Raw genomic sequence first — 26,309 nt, 5'->3', positions numbered from 1 at the left:
GTTAGCATCAATGTTAGGGCTGCCCAGCATAATCACAGTGCTGTGCATTAGAAAAGTTCTTGAGATCAAATGTACACTGTTGATTATAGTTAAAAATACTGTATTCTATACTTCCAAGTTATGAAGCAACTAGATCTTAAAAATGTGCTTACCACAAAAACGAGAAAATAGTTACAGGACATGATGGAGGTATTAGCTAACAGCACCATGGTAATCATATTGTAATACATAGTACATCAGATCAAATTGTTATACACCTTAAATTTGCACCAGGTTATTTGTCAACAAAAAAAAACTGGATTCAAATTTGAATTCTACTTATTATCTGTTTTACCAGGAGCAATCAGTTGTCCTTAACTGTCCTCTTACTATTCCATGGTGCAGATGAAATGACATGATACATATAAAGGGCCTCTCCTGAATGGAATGCATGATAATTTTGGTAATATGTAGTGCTATGAAGTGAGCCCTGGGCCAACTCAATGGTCTGACTTGGCTTTGGAACCTTGAAAGAGCCATGAACGTTCCTGGGGCATCACTGCACAGCATTGAGTACTTGATGCCCAGGAAATGTTCACTCTGGTTTCCTTTTGGTTTGTTGAGCCTCTCTATTAGGTATTCTCAGTGACTTTAAATGACAGGGCTGGGGTGTGCTTGAATGATAATCACTGCGAGTTTCCAAGAACGAGGCATAACCTTTCCATGTCCTCCATAGTTAACATATTACCTTGAATTCAGTAAGTCTCAGGGTGCCTATCTGGCTCAGGTGGTATAGAGCATTCGACTCTTGATATCAAGGTCATGAGTTTGAACCCCACTTTGGGTGTAGAGCCTACTGAAAAAGAATTTAAAAACATCTTTTGGTTCAGTCACATCTTTGTAAGGTGGCTTTTGAATTGGTTTAACCCAAAGCATGATTTTCATATAAATAACATGGTTTTAAGATGGGGAGAAAAAGACACAGTGACTGGGGCATCCTTCCGTGGGTACCACCCCCCAACACCAGCCTGATCACCAGATTCTTTGTCTCTGTTTATTTCCTCAGGTAGATAGTAACTTCTTTTGTATCATCAGGAATAGGATCAATGTTTCTTCACACTGATTTTTGGTTTCTTTTTCTTTGGCTTCTGCAGTTTAAAGAACAAGATCTGGGTGAATGAGTTTAGGTAAGTTGATCTCTTCCTGTGCTTGCTTTTATATTTTCTGGACTCCAGTAGTTCAGAAGGATGACTTTGATCCAGGTATCCCAGATCCCAGGAGGCTGGGGTGTGGGGATTACTTGGTGCTCAGCTGCTACTTCAGACGCCTTTGAAAGATTTGGCACTCTGATCCCCTGGAGGATATTCAGCAGTTTCTTAGAGGTCTCTAGGGATTTAACAGGGAAGCACAGTGTTGTGAGGAAATACCTTATGCTATTGACACATTCCCAAGGGGTACTAGGGACTCCAGGACAATTTTTCAGGCCTCTGGAATGAGACCAAGAAGATCTTGGATGAAATAAGAGGCATCAAAGTTAATTATCTTCACAGTGTTTGAACTCCTTTATCTATGTAGGTTTTGAAGGAACAGGTAGCACTAGGGAAGAAAGGAACAATGCTTGAAGCCAATTTGTACTTACTAGAAAATGAGATAGCTTATATGGCTGCCTCAAAACTTAGCTCCATCACTGCTTCCCACTTTTCCTCTTTGCTTTTTCCCCAAGGGCCAGCACCCACAGACCTCTGCACAGAGCAGATGCAAACTGGTACCCCTAAAGTAGTCTTCGTGCTAGAAAAGAGCCAAGGCCTGTCTATAAGCCCTCCTCCCCAGGCTACTCTGGTCGGTGTCCCTCCTCCAACTCGCCATCTGATTGTCTCGAAACCCAGAACCCTGCCCAGACACCCACGTGCAGGCCTGGGACATCAGGCTGTGAGGCGAACGACCATTCTTAATGTCTCAGACATCTCACTCTGTGTGTAATCACATGCAGGTCCTTCCCACTTGTGCGGTAACCATAAGAGTTAAGAGATTGCCAGAATTCATTAGAGGAGGCCAAGATGCAGCTTTCTCTAAGGCTAGCTTCAGTCCTTCTTTGAATAAGCAATTCATCTACGTGAAGCATGCACAAATTCACGGGGTGTCTGCTGCTCAACAATACTGTGTACCATGCTGTATTTTAATGCCAGGATGTTCTTGTAGGTACGGAGGGTTTTCCCTGGGTGCCAGTAATTCTCATTCACTTCCTTCAAGTCAAGAAGTTAATCATGCCATCAAGCAAGTGAAGAAACACTTGAAGCTGGCCAAGGTACGGTATCCATTCTAGGACATGTCAGAAAAATGGGCCTAGAGTTGCTGCTATGTGGGAGTAGTTGACAGGTACATCTAATCACCCAGCCACTTACTGTTTTTAAGATTTTTGAATACAAAGCTGTTGTTGGGATTTACTGATCTTGTGCCAGCCAAGAGTAGGGTACACAGTGTATGTTTAATATCTGAAAACATAGATCAAAAAAAATTCAGAGATTTAAAAGCTCTCAGAATAACTTCAGTTCGTGAATTTAGCCAGTAGGCAAATAAACTGGGCTTCAAACATACTTTTCTAAAACAATCACTGGTTAAACAGGAAATGAATTATTTCCTTAAAGTTGGCAGCAGGACCTCTATAAAGCACCCACTTCATTTCTCAGTACTTCCGGTTTCCCATTTTTTTTTTTATTAAAAAATTTTTTAAAATATTTGTTTATTTTTGAGAGAAAGAGAGAACGTGAGTGGGGGAGGGGCCAAGAGAGAGGGAGACACAAAATCCAAAGCAGGCTCCAGGCTCTGAGCTGTCAGCACAGAGCCCAACATAGGGCTCAAACTCATGACTGTGAGATTATGACCTGAGCTGAAGTTGACCACTTAACTGACTGAGCCACCCAGGTGCCCTCCCCGCCACTCCAATTTTTTTTTAATGTTTAGTTTTGACAGAGAGAGAGAGAGAGGGAGAGAGACAAGGCAGGGGAGGGGCAGAGAGAGAGAAGGAGACACAAAGTCTAAAGCAGGCTCCAGGCTGTTGAGCCCAGTGCGGGGCTCAAACCCACAGACCACGAGATCACGAGCCGAGGTTGGATACCTAACTGACTGAGCCACTCAGGCGCCCCTCTGGTTTCCCATTTTTAAATGAGAATTGAGGGGTCAGATGACCTGCATTCCAGAATCATGGGCAGCCACAATAGTCCTAAAGTCGTATCGCCACTTTTGACGCACAGACCCTACATATCCAATACCTCAGCATACTGAGTGTAGTTCTGGGTCTTAGGAGGACGCCAGGGGAACACTTGGGAGAATCCTCACCACTCAGTTAAGTGAGACATCTGCATCTTGGGACTTTGAGTCACTGGGCATCCCTGCAACTCCTTCAAGACTTGTGGTTTGGGGCAGCACAAGTGTTTAAGATTTCTGGTCACTTGTTTCTTGGGCGCCAGTTATCCAGTGGCTTCAAATCTCACCTCAGTGAACAAAGCAGTAAAATATTGCTCCTCACATGGTTGTCCCGTTGCCCTTCCCTGTGAACCATCCCAGCTGAGGCAAGTTTCTTTTGTTCACAGGACAGTTCTGCAGATCGATTTCTCAGCAGCTTGGGAAGATTCATGACAGGACTAGACACGAAAAATAACGTCAAGGTAAAGCCCTTTGTTCTGGTAGCTTCTTGATGAACGACTCATCATGTTGACAGGTGTGTTCATGACAGAAAAGAGCTACTAATTTTACCACACAGGCCATACAGTATAGCAATGAAGAGAATTTGCTTTGCCACCAGACATACCAAGTGAACTATTGTGACTGTGACCAAGTTACCTAACTTATCTAAGCCTCAGTTTACTAATCTAAGAAAGGGAGATCATAATCATGGCTCTCTTAAAACTATGGTGAGGATTGAGTGAGTTAAAGGTATAGGGTCGTTGGCACAGCACCTGACCTTATGATCTGTGCTCCACATACCCTGGCTACCGTGATTACTTTGCCATGTTCTCAGACTATAATGTTTTATCTTGGTATATGACTGGAATTCCTAAAATTTACGCCCGTGTTTTTTTGTATGTGCATCTACCTCCGGAAGAAGGATTTGGAAGCATTACTTTGTACCTGGTGTATTTTATTTTAGGTGTGGTTCAACAACAAGGGCTGGCATGCCATCAGCTCTTTCTTGAATGTCATGAACAATGCCATCCTCCGGGCCAACCTGCAGAAGGGAGAGAACCCCAGCCAGTATGGGATTACCGCTTTCAATCACCCTCTGAATCTCACTAAGCAGCAGCTCTCAGAAGTGGCTCTGTAAGTGTGACTGTGTCTGAATGGGTGGGGTAGGAGGATGAGCGGGTGTTGGTGGACTCCTGGAGTAGGGGAAGGAAGTGTGAAACTGGTTCTGGAGTATCAGCAGAGGTCACAGTTATATTCTTGTATATCTGGATTATTCAGGTTCTGGTAGAAAATGATCATATGAATTGGCTGATAGGGATTAAACTGCAGAAGATAAAGGACCCTGATGTCTAAAGACCATTACATTTAGTGAATTAAAGTAAAATTGTCAATAAAATCCTAAAATACTTTATCTCACCATTTACACATTGGTTAATAAAAAATCAGGGTGCCTGGGTAACTCAGTTGGTTAAGTGGCCGACTTTGGCTCAGGTCATGATCTCATGGTTTTTGGGTTCAAGCCCTGTGTGGGGCTCTGTGCTGACAGCTCAGAGCCTGGAGCCTGCTTCAGGCTCTGTGTCTCCCTCTTTCTCTCTGCCCCTTTCCCGGTCACGCTCTGTCTCTCAAAACATGAATAAACATTAAAAAAAATAAATTTAAAAAATGGTTTTATTAGTTTTGAAACCACTATTTTCTAAACTTGGTGAAGCATACTTTTATCACCTTGTCTTTTTAATTCCTCAGTCAAGTGTGTGTGTGTGTGTGTGTGTGTGTGTGTGTGTGTGTGTGTGTGTGTGTGTGTATGTGTGAAGTTTAAAGCCAGTATAATATAGTTTAAAGGGCATAGCCTTTGGAATCATACAGGTCTATGTTTGAATCTGGTTTCTAAATTTCTAGATGTATGGTGTTAAATGAGGCAATGCATGTAAATTGCCAAGTCTAGCACTCAGCATTAGATTCTTCCCTGTGTATGGAGCATGGCACAGCTATTTCTGCTGAACTCATATAGAAAATGTATGTCACTAGGATCTTTATACCAACTTTATATATAAGAATAGTTTATATTATACCCTCTTTAATGAGCTTATAATTCTTAAAATAAGAATCTGAGAATTTTTGTTACATATGCTGCATACTATTGTTTTCAAATTTATTTAAAGCCGGAAATTAACTTATTTGAATAGTTTCACACTAATATTTCTGCTTTATTTAGTTTTCAAGATATAGTAGTCCTATATGTGTGAAAATTTATAACTTAATGCTCTTAAGTGTCAAGAAAGGAAGACCAAAGTGAGTGCCATTTGACCATTCTTAGACTTTTTAAAATAATTTCACTATGGTAATGGGTTCTTTTTTGCCTCACTGAAATCACTTTTGCATTTTAATCATCAGAATTTTTTTTTACTTGAAAATAATCATCTTTAACCCTGAATGAAATTCGTTTGGTGAACAGATATTTTTCCCTCAGATCTCAGACACTTGAGTGTTTGTGTGTGTGTGTGTGTGTGTGTGTGTGTGTGTGTGTGTGTGTGTTTGTGTGTGCACGTGTATCTCACTTGATTGGGTCCTCAGCTGCATCAATGGCCTCTCATAGCCTCACTGCCTTTTGTTTTCAGGATGACTACATCAGTGGATGTCCTTGTGTCCATCTGTGTCATCTTTGCAATGTCCTTCGTCCCGGCCAGCTTTGTGGTGTTCCTGATCCAAGAGCGGGTCAGCAAAGCAAAACACCTGCAGTTCATCAGTGGAGTGAAGCCTGTCATCTATTGGCTCTCCAATTTTGTGTGGGATATGGTAAGAACTCCAGTCTGCTGCTGTTTTATAAATCATTAGGGCTGTGGATTGGACGAAAGAGCCCCCCGCCCCGGCTTTTCTAAAAGTGTACTAGCTAGTCAAAGATGAATGAAAAAGGAAAAGGCAGAGGCAGTTGTATACTCTCATGACACTAAATATGGCATCAAATACAGAGCTGACCTCCCGCTGGAATGAAAAATCTGTCCATGCTGCAATTAATACCACTGCCGCTAATTTCCTAACTGACCATTTTTCAAAGTAACATCAAGCTGGAAGACCCTTAGTCAAAACTTCAGTGCCTTTACCTTGTCTGGTAGGTTTTCACCAACAGAATCAGGGTGTTCTTTACCTTGGTAGGAAATCCATCTTTCAGTTGAAAACTCTATACATTTTACCCAGAAGCTTATCCATCCATTTCAAATATATTTTTATGCCAGCTGTAATACATTGCTTCTGTTCAGACCAATATAGAGGACTTAAAAGAATTCTGAACTTCTAATTTTTGTAAAGTGAAGTTGAAGTTTATCTCCCTTGATTTCCATTAATTGTAAGCCACACAGAACAAATTTAATTCTTCTCCCACCGCAGTCCTTCAGGTATTTAAAGACAACTTTCATTTAACCCAGGTCTTCCCCATATAAGATGATCTATATGAGAACATACTTTGTAATCTCTAAAGCACTGTACAAACATGAGTAATGATGATGATGTTTGTTTTGATTATACCAAGCCTCTCAGACTTATCACTGTTCCGATATGTTGCCTTTCTATGGCCATGCCCCACGTTGTTAATGTTCCTTTTGAAAAGCCAAGCCGAAAACTAACCTTGTGTTCAGGCTGAGGTCTGAAGGGTTACATATCTAGAGAGAGTTGATCTTTATGCCATACTTTCATTACTTAGCCCATGGGTATTGCATGGGGAGGTAGCACTGTCTAGATGGCAACTTGGTAGTGAACTGTAATTTCCATTTCATATAATGATTGGTGAATGGGGTCTCTTTCACTCTATACTAATGCAATTGATTTTCTGAACCTAAACTTCATATTTATCCCTATTACACTGCATCTTGTTTAGTATCCATTTGGTTTTGTTTTTGTCTTGATCCAGTGATTACTTCATTTGGTAAACACAGACTTAAGTGCTCACTATGCATCTGACTGTGGCAGGCACAGGAGGTTCAGAGATGGAATATCAAGTCTGTGACCTCAGAGCTATCCCTTATCTTCCTGTGTATTATCTGTCCCTTCCTGCTTTAGACACTCTGAAATTCACTAAAAGCATGTCTTCATCTAAGTTGTTGGGGAGAATGGGGCTGAGACAGAGCCCTGCAGTCTGAAGCTCAAATTCTTTTAACAGCCAACAAGCCCACTTCCCCTCCCTGCATGTACTTCGGTCCGCCAGCTATGAATTCTCATAATTGTCCTGTAGTCAAGTCTTTATATCTGCATTTTAATGCTTGACACACTGTCAGGACAGCCTTGAAAATTATTCTCAGTGTGATGAAACAATTGTGACATTCATGTTATGAGGTAAGCGCTTATAAATAGATTACATGTGAGATTGAACTTGGGCAGACTATAATATAGCATTAACGATGAAGCACGCAATCATCTTTGGGAAGATTAATGGAAGCTTATTTGCTGCTGTGAAATTGTAATTACTCTGACTGGGAATCCATTGTTCAGTATAAGTTTACTGAGCGTGACACCTTGGCTTAGCTGTTGGAAAGACAGAAAGGGCATGCAGTTTATAAAATCAGCCAAGGGTAAAATGCTTGTCAAAATGTGTTGTCCGATATTTTGATTAATGCTTTATGTGGCTTCATTAATTCAAAGTTATTCTCCCAATATGTTTATCTGCCCTTTCTTGTCCTATGATGGTGAAGACTTGAGATGTGTTGTGTCTCTGACTCAGGGGTGAACCTTATTTCCTTGCTTTTCACTTTTAGTGCAACTATGTGGTCCCTGCCACGCTGGTCATTATCATCTTCATCTGCTTCCAGCAGAAGTCTTACGTGTCCTCTACCAACCTGCCTGTGCTAGCCCTTCTACTTTTGCTGTATGGGTAAGGCACCTGTGGATGGGGGTAAGGCATATAGTGCCCAGTTTCTGAGGGAAGGCAGGGGATGCCCAGTGGACATTTGTCTTTTGTGCCTCACCAGGTGGTCGATCACACCTCTCATGTACCCAGCCTCCTTCGTGTTCAAGATCCCCAGCACAGCCTACGTGGTCCTCACCAGCGTGAACCTCTTCATTGGGATCAACGGCAGCGTGGCCACTTTTGTGCTGGAGCTATTCACCAACAATGTGAGTCTGCTGAAAGAGCAGCTCTTGTGGGGACGAGCATCTCTGCGAGCCAGAGGACAGCATGGAATAATGATCTAATGCTACTTGTCTGTGGTGTTGACCCCGCTGACCACTCCATCCTTTTTCAGATTCTCTCCCCGGCGGGTTTGAATAGCACGTCTTTCTCCTCCTTTTTTTTTTTTTTTATATTTCTTAGTTTGATCAAACCCTTGAGTTTCCTTTGACAGGTTCTTTTGTACTCCTTTCTGTTTAAGTGTTGCTCTTCCCACTATTTGGTCCTGTGCCATCTTTGCTTTCCACTTAAGATGTTATCTCTGTGTGATGCCATTCATTCCCGAGGCTTTGACCAACCCTCTCTCCGTGTCTTACATAGTTGTCTCCCGGATCTATGCCTTTAGCCCTCATTGTTCCCTGGAACTCTAGTCTCACGTTTTCACTTGCCTAGCAGATGGCTCCAGTTAGATTATTTCTAGATGCCCCATACTTGACCTGTCCTAATCATCTTTTCTCTCAAAACCTAGTACTTCTCTTGCCATTCCCGTCCCACTGGATGGCATTCCTATCTACCCAATCACCCCAGCTGGCAGTATTATAGTCATCGTATATGCTTTTGCTTATGTCCCACATTGAACTGTTTACCTTGTCTGGTCTTCTGGTTCCAGATCTCTTTAAGGGCCCTGTCCATTCCTGTTGTTACTGTCTTTGTCCAAACACCTTAACTTAGCATGCAAGGCCTTTAGAGGTGCACAGCTCTTCCTGGCCAAATCTCACCACACCCTTTTCCAAGGCTCTGTAGTTTTAGCTGAGTTTGTTGTTGGCTTTAACCATCCATACTCCTGTAGGCCTGACTTCTTTTATTACAGAGCCTGGTAGTATCTTACTAAGCCTTCAATACTCTGCTCAAATATGAAGCTTTCCTTACCTGCCAAGCGGGAGGCGCTCTCTCTTTCTCCTGTGCTCCCCAAACCCTCAGTTCATGCCTCCAGTACTACCAGTTATGTAGTAATTTCCTCAGAGTAGAAACTGTTTATTAACCTTGGCCTCCCCTGTGCCCTAACACAGGGCATCCAGCACATGGCAACTTAATTGTTGGCTATTTGGCCACTGGCTTGACGTGTACAAGAAGGATTTTTAAAATGCCTACAAAATCCTGAAATTGAAATATTACCCAGACATGAGCAATTTGCTTTTGAAATGCTAAGCCAGTATTTTATTACGGATTTGCCTCTGATTAAAAATAACTGTTTCCAAACTTTGCTCCTATTTCTACATATTCATAGCATTGCTTCAATTTTTTTTTTTACTTCAGATTTTCTAAAGAAATTTTATTGGGTTATGTATCATCAACTATGGCTGTTACTATTGATTGGTGTCTGAATTCAAAGGTTCAGTTTGACCCCAGCGAATCCAAATTTTTCTAATCTCTCATATTTTAGATATATTTTTAGCCTAAACCACAAATGACATTCATTTGAAGAAATGACATTTCTTTCTTATTTTTTTTATTTTTTATTTTTTTAGAAACTGAATAACATCAATGATATCCTGAAGTCTGTATTCTTGATTTTCCCACATTTTTGCCTGGGACGGGGGCTCATTGACATGGTGAAAAATCAGGCAATGGCTGATGCCCTGGAAAGGTTTGGTGAGCAACAGCAGTGGCTAGAGGGTGCTTTCATGGAGATGACAGTTTTCATGGGCCTTGGGACTCTGGGCTTTGTTTTGGAAAGAGACTGGTGACTGGGCATAGGACTTCCCACCACTCAGAGGGTTCATGACAATGAAGCTGGATGTGGCGTGGATCTTTTGATGCAACATTTGTCTGTCTCTGATAGCCTTGAGAAAAGTGAGAGGGCAATTTTGGAGGTAAGGAGGTAAGGAAAATACTGGCTTCATCCTGGACCCAGTGCATAAAGCCACTGGTTGAGTTTGTTAGTCACTGGAAAAGGCAAACCATAGTTATAATTGGATACAGTCCAGAGAACCAGAAGGAAGGGTACAAACTTTGGCTCTGACTACTAGCAAAGTCGTGGGTCTGCAGAGTGGCCATCTATTACCTTTTACAAAGTCTATAAAAAGGTAATTTATTGCAGCTTTTTCAATCTCTAGAGTCTTTAAAAATATTTCTCCTGTGGCCACATTACTGTTCTTCATCCACTGGCTCATATAGCTAGATGGGCCATGTTATTTAATGGACATAGAAGAGGGACTATTTTTTCTTTCTTTTCAATTAACAAGTGCACAGGAGATGTATAAGGAATGTAAGGAGTATTCCCATAAAGCCAGATGATTTAATTAGTTCAATGGGTTACATTATATGCTACTGAAAGGGGCATCTTTTTAAAGCACTCTCTAATCTTCAGTGAAACAGTTTGCTAAAATACCCTTAAAATTACCCTAGATTGTTTCCTTTTTAAAAGGGATTTGTGGCATGTCTCATTAAAAAGGAAATATAAGATATGAAATTAGAGATCTAATACATGTTAGTTCTGAAATTCTGACTGATTACTGGGTCATAGTATATTTTCCCAAAATGCTACTCTAAATCAGACTTGAAAAGTAATCACTCCCTTACTTGTCATAGACAAGAACCATTGGTGTTTTTGGGAACATAGACAAATTTGAGCCTGAATTTGAGGAAGGGCCATGGTGTTTGGTGCCTCCATTCTGATTGGATCTCTATATTGTGTCTTCAGGGGAGAATCGTTTTGTTTCACCACTGTCTTGGGACTTAGTGGGACGAAACCTCTTCGCCATGGCTGTGGAAGGGGTGGTATTCTTCCTCATCACTGTTCTGATCCAGTACAGATTCTTCATCAGGCCCAGGTGAGCTTTTTCTCAGAACTCATGGAGCACCTGGTTGAGGGTCACAGAGGAACATGGGGAAGCACTAGTCAGTGGTGGTTTCTTTGCATTGATCTCAAGACAATCCAACTGATTTTCCTAATGTGGGTATCCTCTAGCCCACAGCACTGCTGATCCTAAAAACTACAGAGAGTATATTTTATAGGACTTGCTTAGAAATTGGGTCTTTGTCTTGAAAGATACCTTGAAAGGTTGATTTTTTTTTTTTTTTCTTAAAAATTTTCCCCCAAGACCTGTAAATGCAAGGCTTCCTCCATTGAATGATGAGGATGAAGATGTGAAGCGGGAAAGACAGAGAATTCTTGATGGTGGAGGACAGAATGACATCTTGGAAATCAAGGAGCTGACAAAGGTGAGACAGTACAGGCTGTAACAACTTGTATTCAGTTGTTTTCAGCTTTATATGTTGGAAACGGTCATTTTTGCTGATTTGCTTAATAAAAAGAGCATGCTTCCCCAAATATGTACATCTATACCAAGTTTCTATCTAGTATTTAATTTTATTTAAAATACACTGAGGGGACTTCTTAATGAAAGAAATCCTACTGAGAATATTTTATAATATGAAGTCTTGTTCTCAAGTATATTTGTTTTTCACACTTACACTTTTGTGTTTGTTATTAAAACATACTAAAATTGTACATCCAGTCAAAGCTGAGGTAGGAAGAATAAATGGCTGATTTTGAGAGTCATAGTCTAAAAAGCTGGTATGTCTCCATATGTCTCAGGAGGAAGGTTTGTTTCAGCCCACGCTAGGTGCCAGAATCCCAACAATTTACTTTTTTATAATATGTACAAACAATATTTGCAGTGCTTCAATGATACATTTTTACCCTGCACAGTTTAATTTTTTAAAAATCTATCAAGTAAATGAAAAATTATATTTTAATGACTAATATGTCTTTGGAGAAGGTTGATAGTAGGCACACCTGGGTGGCTCAGTCAGTTAAGTAGCCAACTGTTGATTTCTGCTTAGGTCATGATCTCAAAGGTTCTTGAGATCAAGCCCCATGTTAGGCTCTGCACTGAGAGCAAGCATGGAGCCTGCTTGAGATTCTCTCTGTCCCTCCCTCTCTCTGCCCCTCCCCCACTTGTGTGAGTGTGTGTGCACACGCGCATGTTCTTTCTCAAAATAAACATAAGGGGTGCCTGGGTGGTTCAGTTGGTTAAGTTTCCAACTTTGGCTCAGGTCATGATCTCATGGTTCATGAGTTTGAGCCCCGCATAGGGCTTTCTGCTGACAGTGCAGAGCCTGCTTGGGATTCTCTCTCTCCCCCTCTCTCTCTGCCCCCCTCCCCCCAGAGTAAATAAACATTAAAAAATAATAAAAACAAATAAACATAAAAAGGTTGATATGAAATTAAAAATAAAAAGAAGTTCACTTTTATTTTGAGCTTCAGAGTCCTTCAGAAGCCAGTTGCTACAGAGACAGACCAAGGCTCTTAGCATATCAAAGGTGTGACTTAGTTTTACTGATGAGTCTTACTTCATGTGTATTTGGGTTATAATTCCCTCTTCCACAGTTGCTTGGGATAGCTATGATTCACCATGGCTCATGAATGTGTGCACTTTGTTGGTTGCAGATCTACAGAAGAAAGAGGAAGCCTGCTGTTGACAGGATTTGCGTTGGCATTCCTCCTGGCGAGGTAAAGGCACTTTGTCTACGCTTTTCTTGTCCTTATTAATTCAAACTGTCTACCCAATCAAACAACATCTGGAAGGGTTAAAAGTGAGTTTTAAAGGCTTCTCTATTCATGTGTATGTGGAGCAATCAGTCATTGAGAAAATGGGGATCCCATTTGTCAAAAGGCTTGGGATAATGTTAGGCAATTTTAGAAAAGAATGCACGTGGGGTGGCTGGGTGGCTCAGTTGGTTAAGCATCCAACTTCAGCTCAGGTCATGATCTCACGGTTAATGAGTTTAAGCCCTGCATGGGGCTCTGTGCTGACAGCTCAGAGCCTGGAGCTTGCTTTGGATTCTGTGTCTCCTTCTCTCTCTGACCCTCCCCTGCTCATGCTTTCGCTCTCTCCCTCTCTCTTGCTCAAGAATAAACATTAATTTTTTTTTTAATTTAAAAAGAAAGCATGCACGTCTCAAATGTGACTTTGTGATTGATTCAAGATGATGATGAAATTGAAATAGATTTTTTTTAAGTAGGTTTTTTCCTTTATTGTTCATGTTTGTGTTCTTTTCTGCCCTTGAGCCAGATTAGATAGTGAAATGTGACTGGTTGGTTTTTATTACTTTTCTTTTACACATGAGCTTTGGCCTCAACCTCATGATTCAAATAATATTTACAAATATGCTCAATGTGTCTCATTACAAATTATATTTAAATATTTATGTAAGTTCTTAAAACCAGAAAAAAATTGACTCTTCATCAATATTTAAGAATGGTGTTTTAGAATCATGTTATCTAAAAACCCAGTTGAGGTGACTATTTTATAAGGGTCATTTATATTCAGATATTTAGTATTTTGCTTATATGGCTTACCCAATATGTTTCAGTGCTTTGGACTTCTGGGAGTTAATGGGGCTGGGAAATCATCAACTTTCAAGATGTTAACTGGAGATACCACGGTTACCAGAGGAGATGCTTTCCTTAACAAAAATAGGTAAGAAAAGACATAGAGTGTATTTTGCCACAAAAACTTTTTTTTACTTTATTTAAGTAAATATATTTTGATTTTTGGGGATTATAACAGTACTATGTAGTTTATAAAAATGTTGAAATACAGTGAAGTATAAAGAAAAAGATAAAAATCATCAATAATCCCACTACCTAGAGATAACCACTATTTACATTTTTTTTTCCAGTCCCCATCTGTTTTTTTTTTAAACAGCTTTATTCAGGTATAATTTTTATACCATGTAGTTTGCTTTTCCTAAGAGTACAATTAAATGATTTCTAGTCAGTTTGCAAGGTTATGCACAGATCACCACAATCTAGTTTTAGAACATTCCCATCAGCCCAAATCTATGTTATATACACATATAAGTGTATTATAAAATTGACATGATACTGTATCTAGGTTTTTTAAAAATAGTTCACTGTTGGGGCGCCTGGGTGGCTCAGTCGGTTAAGCATCCGACTTCAGCTCAGGTCACGATCTCGCGGTCCGTGAGTTCGAGCCCTGTGTCGGGCTCTGTCTGGGCTGATTGCTCAGAGCCTGGAGCCTGCTTCTGATTCTGTGTCTCCCTCTGTCTCTGCCCCTCCCCCATTCATGCTCTGTCTCTCTCTGTCTCAAAAAGAAATAAAACGTCAAAAAAAAATTTTTTTTAATTAGTTTACTGTTAATGAGGCTGGTATGAATATTTCCCAATGGGTTACATATTCTACGATGTAGACTTTACATTATTACATAAAATGCTCCTCTGTACATTTACCTGTAGTTTATTTAATCAATTCCTTATTGTTGGACACTTGGTTTCTGTTTTTCACTATGTAAATATGTCCTTGTAGTCCTCTTGCAATTCCTCAGGCAAAATTCCTACTAGGTGAAAGGGTGTGTACTTGCTAAATTGTCCTCCCTAAAGAGTGTATCAATTATTGAGGCCACATTAAGCCATTCTCTCAGAATGCACAGGTGACTAAGTGATCTTTAAGGGGTACATCTCCACTTCAGAGACCAATTAGGCAATGTTACCCTGAATATTCTAAATATGTGGGGCTTCTCTGGGCTTTTTATACGGAGAGATGCGTTTGAACTTTTCTGACTATGATCCAAAGTAGCAAATACAGTTACCTCTCAACCTAATAAATACACAAAAACACATAAATAAGCATGTCTTTTAAAAAAACTGATCATGACGCACTAAATTTATTTTGTAGCCCACTAATGGATGATGACTCACAATTTGGAAATAATGGATAGGGGGCTACTAGCCCATAAAATTGAAAGGAGCAAGGGACTTAATGTACTCATGGGTCCCCTCTTCTGTCTCATTAACATTTTTAGTAGCAGAGTAAAGGAGGTTTAAGAGAACAGAAATTCTGAAATAGCAGGCCTAAGGCTGCATACCTGCTTCCCCAGCCTTGATCCTAGTACCAGACTCCTTGGACATAAAGCAATGGCAGCAATAACTGGCCCAAATTAAGGTTTGTCACAGTGACTGGTTGTAAGAACTGGCTTAGGCAGTGCTGCTGTGAGGGCCAGGCCTCATGTCTGTGGACACCTCAGTCATAATTCTGGAAAAAGCTGGCCCTGGGAGTATTAAACAGATTTGCAAAGAGAAATGAATACTGCTGAAAGACCAAAGGCAGACACTATCCAGACGTGGCTGATGTGCGGCCATCAGACTGGATGGGGCCTGAGCTTCTCCCACATCAGGGATTCTTAACCTGAGCTTGGCTTCATGGGGCCTAAAAGCTGCTTCCACCAATAAATGTAAAGTTATGTCTATAGGTACATATTTTTTTTTGTCACCAGATTTTCAGAGAGCCTGTGATAAAACAACAACAATAACAACAACAAAACACCCCAAAAACAAAACCCTTAAAAACTAGAAGGGAAATAGTGGAACCAGGGGGCCTGGACCATATTGTGGCCGAGTCAATGTATGAACAGCAGAAAGCAGAAGGAGGGAGGTCACACCCAGAGTTGCTGGGCCTCCTCTGGGTCTGAATGGCCATGAAGGAGACTTTGGAGTAACAAAGTACTTCATACATATGACTGGGACACAGAAGTCAGTCTGGGGTCGAGACTTAGTGCTGAGGTCCTGGGATCATGTGAGTGAGGTTGTTGGTAAAGATAGCACTGCATTTGGAATGGACGTGGGGATCTTGAAATGGGACTGAGCTTGCAGATTGAGGTGTTGGGAGAGCCAGGTGCAAGTGGGCAGGACAGAGGCACTGATTGCCAGTGGGGGCTGGCATCCTTGGGGCGGAAAGATTGTTCCTCGAAGCTAGTGTGCTCTCTGGTTATTTTTGTCATGTACGAGCATACTTTATAGGAACATTAGGCAAGATTATCTAATCAGAATATCTCTAGATGCTTAAAACCTGACCAGTTTTTTTCTTTGCAGTATCTTATCAAACATCCACGAAGTGCATCAGAACATGGGCTATTGCCCTCAGTTTGATGCCATCACGGAGTTACTGACTGGAAGAGAGCATGTGGAGTTCTTTGCCCTCTTGAGAGGAGTCCCAGAGAAAGAAGTTGGGAAGGTACCGTGAGCGCCAGAAAGCCAGCCTGTTCTCTTTGGCATGCTGACAGTAGACCTTACGGCTTTGACTTTCACAAATGACCATTGGCTTTAGGCTCTTCTTACTCATGGATGCAGCAATGTGAAATGCTGGCTCTTGACCCCTACTTGCAGGGTGGGAATTCATGGTGATGGTGGGGCAAGAGTGAGTGGCAGACGCATGCTGGAGGGCAGAGAGGAAGTGCTGTTCCCACCCACACAGATCCCTTCCCCCTGCTTTTGGGCTCCTTGGCACTTGCTAGGTCATGATTACAGAATCTACTCAGTGAAAAGAATTTTCCTAGTCTTTACTCAGTAAAGAAACATGACATATATAAGAAAGCATGATAAAATTAACAAAGCAGACAAAAGTCAAAGTGCTTTTCATTACTGTAGGTTGGTGAATGGGCAATTCGAAAACTGGGCCTGGTGAAGTATGGAGAAAAATATGCTGGTAACTATAGTGGAGGCAACAAACGCAAGCTCTCAACAGCCATGGCTTTGATTGGCGGGCCTCCTGTAGTGTTTCTGGTGAGTAGGACTGTGAATGGAAAACTATTTTGGCCTGAATGGAGAACATCACTTTTTCTAAAGTCCTGTATATCCAGGGATATTGCCTGACTGGCGTGGCTAATGGCAAGCCATCCTTCTTCCAACCAGGAACAGCAGAGAAGCCTTAGAAAACCAGAGGGAAGTTTTTTTGATACACACTGGGGTGGTTTTGCTATGCCCTCACATGCTCCAAAAGAGAGATGCTCCAGAGACCTTATTTCTCTGCTGTGGAGAACCCCGACAGGTGTGACTGAGTCTTGGATATGTGATTTGACCTTTCTCCGGAACATTCTTATCATCTATGTGTTCATCCCCTATAGATGGAAATTATGGTTTCAAGATCCCCAAGGTGGCATCTGGGTCATAGTCCTTACATACAGATAGATGAAAACAGAAGATTAGACTGGACAGTGGCCCATGGCCCTTTTTCTTCTGCATTGAAGTTATTACAGGAAGAAGCCTTGGGTTAAGGCTATAATGTTATCCAGACTGTTTGGATCTGTAGTCTGTTTCTCTAAGACTAGCAAATACAATATAACAGGCTAAGCTGGAGTGAGTTAGAATAAAAAAAGAAGTAAAGTAATTTTACCCAAACCTAATACAGACTTGAATAGAAATTTCAGACACAAAAGAAGTTTAGTGTATACTTGTCAGTCATGAAAAGATGATTGAAACTAAATAGGTTTTTCCTTTCCCTTTCTACTCATTTGGAGAAATTTAATTTTATTAAAAAATTCAGTGACACATTTATAAGAATGAACTGGTTACAAACAAGTATGCAGTTTGTTCTGGTATATAAGGTCTGGTTCTTTGGTCCATCAAGAAATAGCCTAACTTTTAACTTCCCATTCATCTTATTTCAAAGATGCTTCTGCACTTAAATCTATCTTTGATGTGTTTTCCACAAATAATAGGACTTATTTTATTCTGATCACAGGATGAACCTACCACAGGCATGGATCCCAAAGCCCGGAGATTCCTATGGAATTGTGCCTTAAGTATTGTCAAGGAAGGGAGATCAGTAGTGCTTACATCTCATAGGTCAGTAGTGAAGACTTGGCTTGGCATCTGTGTTGTGTAATTTAAAAATTTTCTAAATAGTGGATTTGATCATTGTATAAAAATTAGAAAATACAGAAAGGCAAAGAGAAAAACAGTGAAAATTACCTGAAATTGCCTCACTAGGAGATAACTATCATTAGGCTACATCTTTGCAGTTTTCTTTTGCAGATTTCTACACACGTGTGTGTGTGTGTGTGTGTGTGTGTGTGTGTGTGTGTGTGTGTGTGTGTGTATTTTTACAAGCAAAAATGCAAGCTTGGGGTTCTTAGATACCAGATAGATACTGTTCTTTTTCACTTAATATTTTGTAAACATTATTTCAAGTCAGTACATTTAGATGTGTCATCCTTTCTCGTAGCTATGAGTTGAAAGTATTCCAATAAGATATGCCCTAAAAAAAAGTTATTTAACTATTCCTCTTTTTATAGACATTTGAACTGTTTGCATTTTTTTTTTTTTACAAGGGTAAACAGTGCGGCAGTAAACTGTGTTATTGCTACATCTTCATGTATTTGGAACAGGGTGCAATTATGCCCTAGGAAACTGAGAATGTATTTCTTTCAAATTCCCGAGGTCCTATGATGTCCTGATGATTAGAGGAGCATCTTTCTAAAACAAAAATCTCTGTGTTCCCACAGTATGGAAGAATGTGAAGCGCTGTGCACTAGGATGGCAATTATGGTGAATGGGAGGTTCCGGTGTCTTGGCAGTGTCCAGCATCTGAAAAATAGGTAACAAAGACCATTTCCTTGGGATGATACGTACTGAGAAAGCTTGCATTCTTTTTGTGAGCATATACGTGGTGGCTCTAAAATAAAGGGAAATAAATGGAACAAAATGGTTTAGTGGAAAAAATGAGGGCTTTGAGGTCCGACAGCGCTGCATTAAAATTCTGTCTTTACCTTTCACTGGTGTGTGCTCTTGCACAAATTCCTTCACCTTCCTGAGAGCCTGTATCCTAGGAATATCTACCTTCTGGCCTTGGAAAGCACATGAAATGGGAAATTTTACACATGCCAGGATGGTTAGAGCATAGGCTTTGGAGTCCAACACAAATGAGTCCACATCCTGGGCCCTAGCACTTAGGAGCTCTGTACCAGGGGAAAGTGACTAACCCCCTGGGCTTCAGTTTCTCTGTAGCATCTGCCAGATTTCATATGTCCAGGTGAGGATTCAATGAAATCATATGTCTAAGGCACTCAGCATGGCACCAGAATAGGTAGTCAATAAATGGTAACTAGTTCCTTCTCTCAGGTACTTATTTCTGGGTCTGTTGTGGATCTTCCTTTCTCATGGCACCAGGTGGGCAGGGTTAAATGTTCTTATGAGAGGTTTCCTGAGGATCTTCCATTTGGTTGTTTTTTGTTTTTTGTTTTTTGTTTTTTTTCTGCTTTCAGGTTTGGAGATGGTTATACGATAGTTGTACGAATAGCAGGGTCCAACCCTGATCTGAAGCCTGTCCAGGAGTTCTTTGGACTTGCCTTTCCAGGAAGTGTTCTCAAAGAGAAGCACCGGAACATGCTCCAGTACCAGCTTCCATCCTCATTATCTTCCCTGGCTAGGATATTCAGCATCCTTTCCCAGAGCAAAAAGCGACTCCACATAGAAGACTACTCTGTTTCTCAGACAACACTTGACCAAGTAAGCTTTGAATGTCAAAAATAGACTGACTTTTAAGGGTAAGGGTTCCCAATCCCTGTCCCCCACTCCCATTATGGGTCCTAGAGCAGCTTTGACCATCTGAGCTTGAATTTCTGATCTACTAGCTATGCTATTTACTAACTGCTCTGAATGTGAAAAGGGAGATGATTCTACTTTAGAGGGTTATTGTGAGCATAGTAATAATAATCACAATAACTACCAATTTTTAGTCCCTACCATAGGCCAGGCCTTTTGCCAGGTGCCTTATCCCATTTAAATTAGATAACATCAGGGGCTCCTTGGTGGCTCATCTTGGGTCAGGTCATGATCTCTTGGTTGTGAGATCGAGCCCCATGTTGGGCTCTGCACTGGGCCTGGAGCCTGCTTAAGATTCTCTCTACCTCTGCTCCTTCTCTTCTCTCTCGTAAATAATGAATAAATGAATAAATGGGTGAATAAATATTGAATGAATACATATTTAGGTTAGGTAACTTCAGGTACCAGATTCTGGCACTTAGTACCTATTTACTAAATGTTAGTTTTTGTCTCTCTTTCCTTTTTAATCTGGCTTATAAGAGTCAAAATAGATGATTGAACAGTTGGTAATTTGAGGGGCAATAGAAAAGTTTAATTTTTAAATGTTTGATCCTTTTTTTCAAGTTTCCCCTCTCCCTCACATAGTTTTCTTGTTAATCTATTTATGCAATCTTGTATTCTCCTACCCTACTTTCTACATGGTGAAAATACAACTTGAAAAAAAAAAAAGAACAAGTAGAGAGGTATTTATAAAGGTCCATCTTTCTTTTGACAGGTATTTGTAAACTTCGCCAAGGACCAAAGTGATGATGACCACTTAAAGGACTTGTCATTACACAAAAACCAGACAGTAGTGGATGTTGCAGTTCTCACATCTTTTCTCCAGGATGAGAAAGTGAAAGAAAGTTATGTATGAAGAATACTGTTCATGCAGAGTGACGGAAAGAAAGGAGGAACTAGCCCTCCCTTTGCACCATGTGAAGTGTTCCAAAAGAAAGACCTGGACGTTTTTGTGGGAAGAAGTAAACTGGATACTGTACTGATACTATCTTCAATGCAATGCAATTCAATGCAATGAAAACAAAATTCCATTACAGGGGCAGTGCCTTTGTAGCCTATGTCTTGTATGGCTCTCAAGTGAAAAAGACTTGAATTTAGTTTATTACCTTATTACCTATGTGAAACTCTAGTATGGAACCCAGTGGACATATGGGTTTGAAATCACACTTTTTTTTGTTCCTTTGTATTCTCACTGGGGTTGCAACAATAATTCAAGTAATCATGGCCAGTGATTATTTATCAAACTCAAAAGGCATGTACATCTTCATTCATTAAGCCGTGCCATGCCAGGAGACTGGTTTCCCGGTGACACATCCATTGCTGGCAATGAGTGTGCCAGAGTTACTAGTGCCAAGTTGCTCAGAAAGCCTGAAGGACCATGGTGTGTCATGCACCCTTTTGCGAGAGCTGCTCTGCTTCAGAGTCTATCAGCATCGTAATCAGGTGACAAAATGGTGCCATGTGTGGGAAAGGCCTGCATTGATTCCCTCTTTGATGAGCTGCTGTGGTGGCAGTAACATGCAAGTTGTGGGTGGCTCAAGACAGGTGAGACTTAGTTCCATTCTTATGTTGTCCCTTGCTTGGAGCCATGGGTCTCCGGGGGTCATTTTTCTGGGACTTTTTAAAGAAACTAAGATCCTGGAAAGAAGCCAAGAGCAGCCAAATTGTTGAGGCTGCAAGCTGCTGAGGCTAGGTCATGGGAGTAAAGAGATGGCGTGTTCAAACCTAGGGAGGCCTGTGTCCATTTGTCCTGGTTGTCTGTTAACACGGTACATTGCATCTCAAGAACTTCCTGTTTGACAGAAGTGTAGTATTATTTCTGGCCTTTTAAATTAATCTAGAATTTGAAAAGATGGAATTGTATTTTGACAAAAATCTTTGTACTTTTAATGTTATTTGGAATTTTTAATTCTGTCAGTGACTTGTGAATCCTTGGAATGGCCTCTTTGTAGAACCCGTGGTATAGAGGAATATGGCCTCACTTCACTAGCTATTTCTTATGGAAGCCTGCAGGTGTATCCTCTGACTAGTGCCTAGTGACTAGAAAATAAGGTGATGGTCAAGATCTCATGACAATACTATATTTGAGTTTAAGGTCATCATTTAAAATACTCTTAATCTCAGTTTATTAAGTATTTTTTGAGTGTATATTATTGCTGAATTGAGTATGTATGTATGTATGTATGGATTGGGTGGGGAGAAATTAAGTCTCAGTAGATAATCTCTGTGCCATGTTATTCAGCTAACAGGTTTACAAATAATAGGTTGTTTTGTTGTTGTGGGAGCCCAGTGAAGGAATACTGGGCAGCTTTTTTTTTTTTTTTTTTTTTTTTTTAAATAGCAACAGTGCAAAAGCCAAAAAAGTTTAACTGTCATAGGGGTCTCAAGACTAAATAATGAGTACTTTCACAAAGAAGATCACTAGCTTCAAAACTTGAGTAACACAACTTGTGCTTAAGGCATTTAGTACCTTCAAATAATTGGATTTGAAGATCTTAGACACCCCATTCTGACAATCTCAAAATTTTCACCTCCTCAATCCTGAATCTGTTATGAAAAAAATAAAAACAGCAAATGCCCACACATGGAATATATTTCAGACATTTCCGACCCAGTCTTTTTTTTAGTCAGTAAACATTTTAAAAAACATTATTTCACTAATGCCTAATGTGATCTGCCTTAAGACAACAAAAATATGAGGGAAGTACTGTTGGGTGAAGTTCAAGCTGTCTTTCAATGTTATTACTGATTTCTTCTTTTTCTAAGATTTAAATATTAACTCTAAAGGTGTTAAGATTTCAGATCTATTTCAAATCTATATTTTTTAAAATTTATAGAAAGTTATCACATAACTTGTTTGGAAAAAGAAAATGACTTAGAAATTAATGTCATTGTTTTCTAAAATGATAAACAGGTAATGAAGGCCTAGTTCCAGTAACCATTGGCATGATGAGGTGATTATATTTTGTGCTATCTCTAATAAGATTCATAGAGTAATTTATTTTCTCACTGTTTAATATTTTTAAAAATCAAACTTTTGTTAGTTTTCCCAGTTCACTATTATCATGTTCTAATTCTCTATTAAATCAGTGAATAGCTAGCTCTTGGCTTTAATTACTCTGACTTCAAGGTCACATTGAAAAAAAATCAAAAGACACTGTGAACTGTTGTGAAAAAACAAACAAAAAAATTTCAATATAGATTTAAAAAAGATCTCTTCTGAAGCTAGGAACAATCTACAGTTACACACTGACTTTGTGGTTACATTTTAGACTATCCAGATAGTATTTTACATTTTCCTTTGTAAACCTAATCGTAGTAGAAATTTTTTACCAATTCTCTACTCAAGTAAAAATTCTATATATTCCCTGTGGAAATGTAAGTATGTGAGGTTCAAAAATTCTCAAAAGTGTTCAAAGATTGCTGCTTTTGCTTCTTTTGGACAACTTGGAAACTTTATTAACAACTGTGAATGTGAAAAATACAAAAGAAAACAGTAACAAAGCCCTGTATACATTAAACATCCAGCACAGTTCATTGTTAAAAAACAGCCAAACCTCAAACTACTGTATTTCAATCTGTACTGAAAGCGTGTTCATTGTGACTATTATATGTTGCACATCCTTCATTCACTGTAATCATTGATGAAAGGGATTTGTCTGTTTTCTTCTCGTGGTTGTATATATCAGGTAAATTTTCTTCCAAAGAGCCATGTGTCCTATGTAATAATGAACCACTTTGATACGAAGATATTAATTTGTACCCTTATAACAATTTACTAGTCATGATATAGTACTATAGTAAGATGGCTCTAATTCTCTTCAAAATTGTTGCATCCCTTTTATAGAATGTTTATATTTCCATAAGGATTAAGTTTTCTCTCTTCTTATACCCTAGGATGAAGCTATGTTTTTTTGTGCTTTTTCTTTATCATTGGCCCCTTCATTCCGAGCACTTTATGCTGTCTCTAATGGGATCTATTTTTGCACTGGAATATCTGAGAATTGCAAAACTAGACAAAAGTTTCACAACAGATTTCTAAGTTAAATCATTTTCATTAAAAGGAAAAAAAAGAAAAAAATTTTGTATGTCAATAACTTTATATGAAGTATTAAAAAAACATATTTCTATGTTGTAATGAGTCACGAAATAAAGCTGTGGCAGTTCTGCTGGTCTATGCAAATTTATTTCCATGCATCTGTAGCACCACCTACTGTTAATGCTTATAAAGCCATCAGGAGAGTAAGAAATGTCCGCCTGTAGTAGAACAGGCTAAATGTCCTGTTGGAAAGAGGGCTGAGGGGACTACTTGGAAATAAAGGGTGTTTGCACTTTCATAATTTGGTTAAGATAGTAAATATTAAGTTTAAGAGGTTTTAGATAAAAGCTTAATGATTTCGAAGCTATAGAGATCTCTGAAAACACTGTGTAGCTAAACCTGTTTAATAAAAGTCTCACTGCTTTATTTGGTATAGAAGCTACAATGGCTGCCTTCAGTTGTCCTTTGCGGATTCAACTGAAAATGCAAGGACAGAGTGTGGCAATTGTCCTGGGCATGTGGCCTGGGGGAGTGTGCAGAAACGTGGAAACAGTAGAGGAACATCAGAGGTGCCTTCCTTCTGTAAGAAGTGCTGTGCAATCGCAAGCCAAGGTTATGTAGGCTCTGATGACACACATGGATATAGTTTTAATAGCTCACTAGCAAAATCTCAGAAAAGTTGTCTGCTTATCTCACTAACGTGAAGAACGTCTGTCAAACACCCGCTGGTAGGCTGCACGGTGGAGTCATGGCCCTATGTGGGACCTCCTCAGAATGGCTGGGACAACGGGTAGTGAGCGGTCCTTTGCTAAGGTGCACATCTGGCTGTGTGCAGAGGAGGGTCTTGGTCGGTTTGTGACGGAGCCTTCTAGACCACTCAGCCTCTGCGTCACAGCTCTGTCTTTCCCTCTTAATGTTCACATTACCACAACTTAAGTGAAATGCTAGAAAACAGTTTCTTTGTGGAAAATGACCACTGAGGGAGAGAAGAAAACTACTGAAAAACGAAAAGGCAAGTAACTTAGATAATGTAAGTTACCCGTGGGTCTTGAGGAAAATCTTCTATATAGAGAAAAGTCTAAATAAATACTTGAAGGTTCAAAAAAACCTCGGAACCTTTAAAATGTTAATGCATATATTACATATGAAAAAGTATAAGAAAATTAGCTTTTTCTAGTGTTTTACTGTGTTGTCAGACACTTAATGTAATCCTCAATTACCTGTCTGCCCTATGGGGTAAGCAATACCATTTGATATATGGGGAAATTGTGTGGCTTAGTGGATAAATAACTTGTTTAGACCACTATTGAAATGGCAGAGAGTTCTTTCTGGTGAGGTGGTGTATCAGTTAAGATTGCCCTCATAAAATTAGTCGGGAATCGTAATTTAACAAATATTTATTAAACTCTGTTGTGCACCATATACCTTTCTAGGTTCTGGGGATGCAGTGTTGAAGACAGAGTTCCTGCTCTAATGAACTAAAATTTCAGTGGAGAAATTATATTCGCATTCACGATGGATATGTAGACAAATACAATAAATTCAGACCATAGTAAGTGCTAAGAAGAAAATAAACCATGGCAATGAGATAATGATGGAGAGGCAGCCATCTGAAGAGTGACATTTAAGCTCATATCTCATAAAATAAGCAGGAGCCAACATTTGAAGGTGGGCAGAGAGAACCTTCCTGGAAGAAGGAACACCTGGTGACAAAGGCCCCAGGTGGGAAAAAACTTGGCAAGTTGGGGAAGGAGGGAGAGAATTCCAATGTCTCCGGACTGGTAGAAGGGGCAGAAACCAGAACCTATAGGGCCTAGCAGGCCATGGTAAGGTATCTGGATTTTATTGTTAGTGCAATGAGAAGCCACTGGAGAGTTTTAAACAAGGTAATGGTTTGATCTAATCGCTGTTCAGAAAAAAAGGTGGTTGTATGGGGAGAAAGGATAGTAGGGAGGCAAAGCGATATTGGGAGGAATAGGAATGTTTAGGATCTCTTTTACTGACAGAGCCAAAGGCACTGTTGACAAGATCCATGTGGGGATTGAGGGAGAGCGAGCTATTAAGGTTTGTGACCCAAACTAAGTAGGTGGTTGTGTTAAAATATGGCTGCTATTTCAGTCTGGTGCTCAGGAACAATGATGGGAAAGAAGGTAAAAATGTGTGAAACATCAGCACAGCACATGTATGGTATTTAAGCCTTGGGACTGACCTATAAAGAAAATGAAGACAGAAAATATTCCTGTGCTCTGACATCCTTCCCATATTTAGAGAGAAGCCAGCAAAGGAACAGGGACTGGCCAGTGAGGAGGAAAATCTGAGTATGATGCCATATATCGAAGCTCAGAATCCAGTGTTTCAGGAAGGCGAAGGTGGTCAGTTGCGTCCAACACTGCAGAGAAGAGGAGCAAGGTAAAGGCAGAGAAAAAGATAGATTTTGGTAAGACAAGGTCTTTGGTGACCTTCTGAAGAGTCATTTCAGTATATTGACAAGGGTCAAGTTGAGGGAAGAACAAGAAGTGAAGAGGGTGAATATACATAACTACGGAGAGCTCTGCTTTAACGGGAAGCAGAAAACATGACAACAGCCAGATCACAAAGCTTTTATTT

At 40.0% G+C, this 26,309-nt stretch overlaps 2 protein-coding genes across 8 annotated transcripts in view; one reads left to right on the top strand and one right to left on the bottom strand.

The window, feature by feature from the left end:
- ABCA1 (ATP binding cassette subfamily A member 1) overlaps positions 1-23,846 on the top strand; it is a 132,439-nt gene extending 108,593 nt beyond the window's left edge. For 3 of the 4 annotated variants that reach the window (XM_042965355.1, XM_042965354.1, XM_007094261.3), the window contains 18 exons: positions 1,134-1,166; positions 2,179-2,284; positions 3,570-3,644; positions 4,127-4,296; positions 5,778-5,955; positions 7,905-8,020; positions 8,118-8,262; positions 9,784-9,907; positions 10,959-11,088; positions 11,359-11,479; positions 12,711-12,773; positions 13,637-13,743; positions 16,154-16,295; positions 16,709-16,843; positions 17,802-17,905; positions 18,565-18,657; positions 19,324-19,567; positions 20,379-23,846. In XM_042965355.1, the coding sequence (XP_042821289.1) occupies positions 1,134-1,166; positions 2,179-2,284; positions 3,570-3,644; positions 4,127-4,296; positions 5,778-5,955; positions 7,905-8,020; positions 8,118-8,262; positions 9,784-9,907; positions 10,959-11,088; positions 11,359-11,479; positions 12,711-12,773; positions 13,637-13,743; positions 16,154-16,295; positions 16,709-16,843; positions 17,802-17,905; positions 18,565-18,657; positions 19,324-19,567; positions 20,379-20,519 (2,227 nt within the window). In that variant the 3' untranslated portion in view covers positions 20,520-23,846. The remainder of the gene's footprint in view (positions 1-1,133; positions 1,167-2,178; positions 2,285-3,569; positions 3,645-4,126; positions 4,297-5,777; positions 5,956-7,904; positions 8,021-8,117; positions 8,263-9,783; positions 9,908-10,958; positions 11,089-11,358; positions 11,480-12,710; positions 12,774-13,636; positions 13,744-16,153; positions 16,296-16,708; positions 16,844-17,801; positions 17,906-18,564; positions 18,658-19,323; positions 19,568-20,378) is intronic. The other variant, XR_006210846.1, reaches the window with a different exon arrangement.
- Positions 9,837-26,309, bottom strand: part of LOC102953269 (protein NipSnap homolog 3A) — a 29,883-nt gene continuing 13,410 nt past the window's right edge. The window contains exons 7-9 of one of the 4 annotated variants that reach the window (XR_006210848.1): positions 25,912-26,091; positions 13,623-13,729; positions 9,837-11,118 (exon numbers count right to left, since the gene is read on the bottom strand). The gene's annotated coding sequence lies outside the window, so the exon portion shown is untranslated. Of the gene's footprint in view, positions 11,119-13,622; positions 13,730-18,037; positions 18,647-23,816; positions 26,092-26,309 lie in introns of those variants that run through there. The other 3 variants (XR_006210849.1, XR_006210850.1, XR_006210847.1) reach the window with 3 other exon arrangements.

The sequence above is a fragment of the Panthera tigris genome, chromosome D4 (genome assembly GCF_018350195.1).
Source record: "Panthera tigris isolate Pti1 chromosome D4, P.tigris_Pti1_mat1.1, whole genome shotgun sequence".
In the NCBI taxonomy this organism is placed as follows: domain Eukaryota; kingdom Metazoa; phylum Chordata; class Mammalia; order Carnivora; family Felidae; genus Panthera; species Panthera tigris.
Note: the sequence above shows the minus strand (reverse complement) of the source record. Positions and strands in the feature narration are given on the sequence as shown.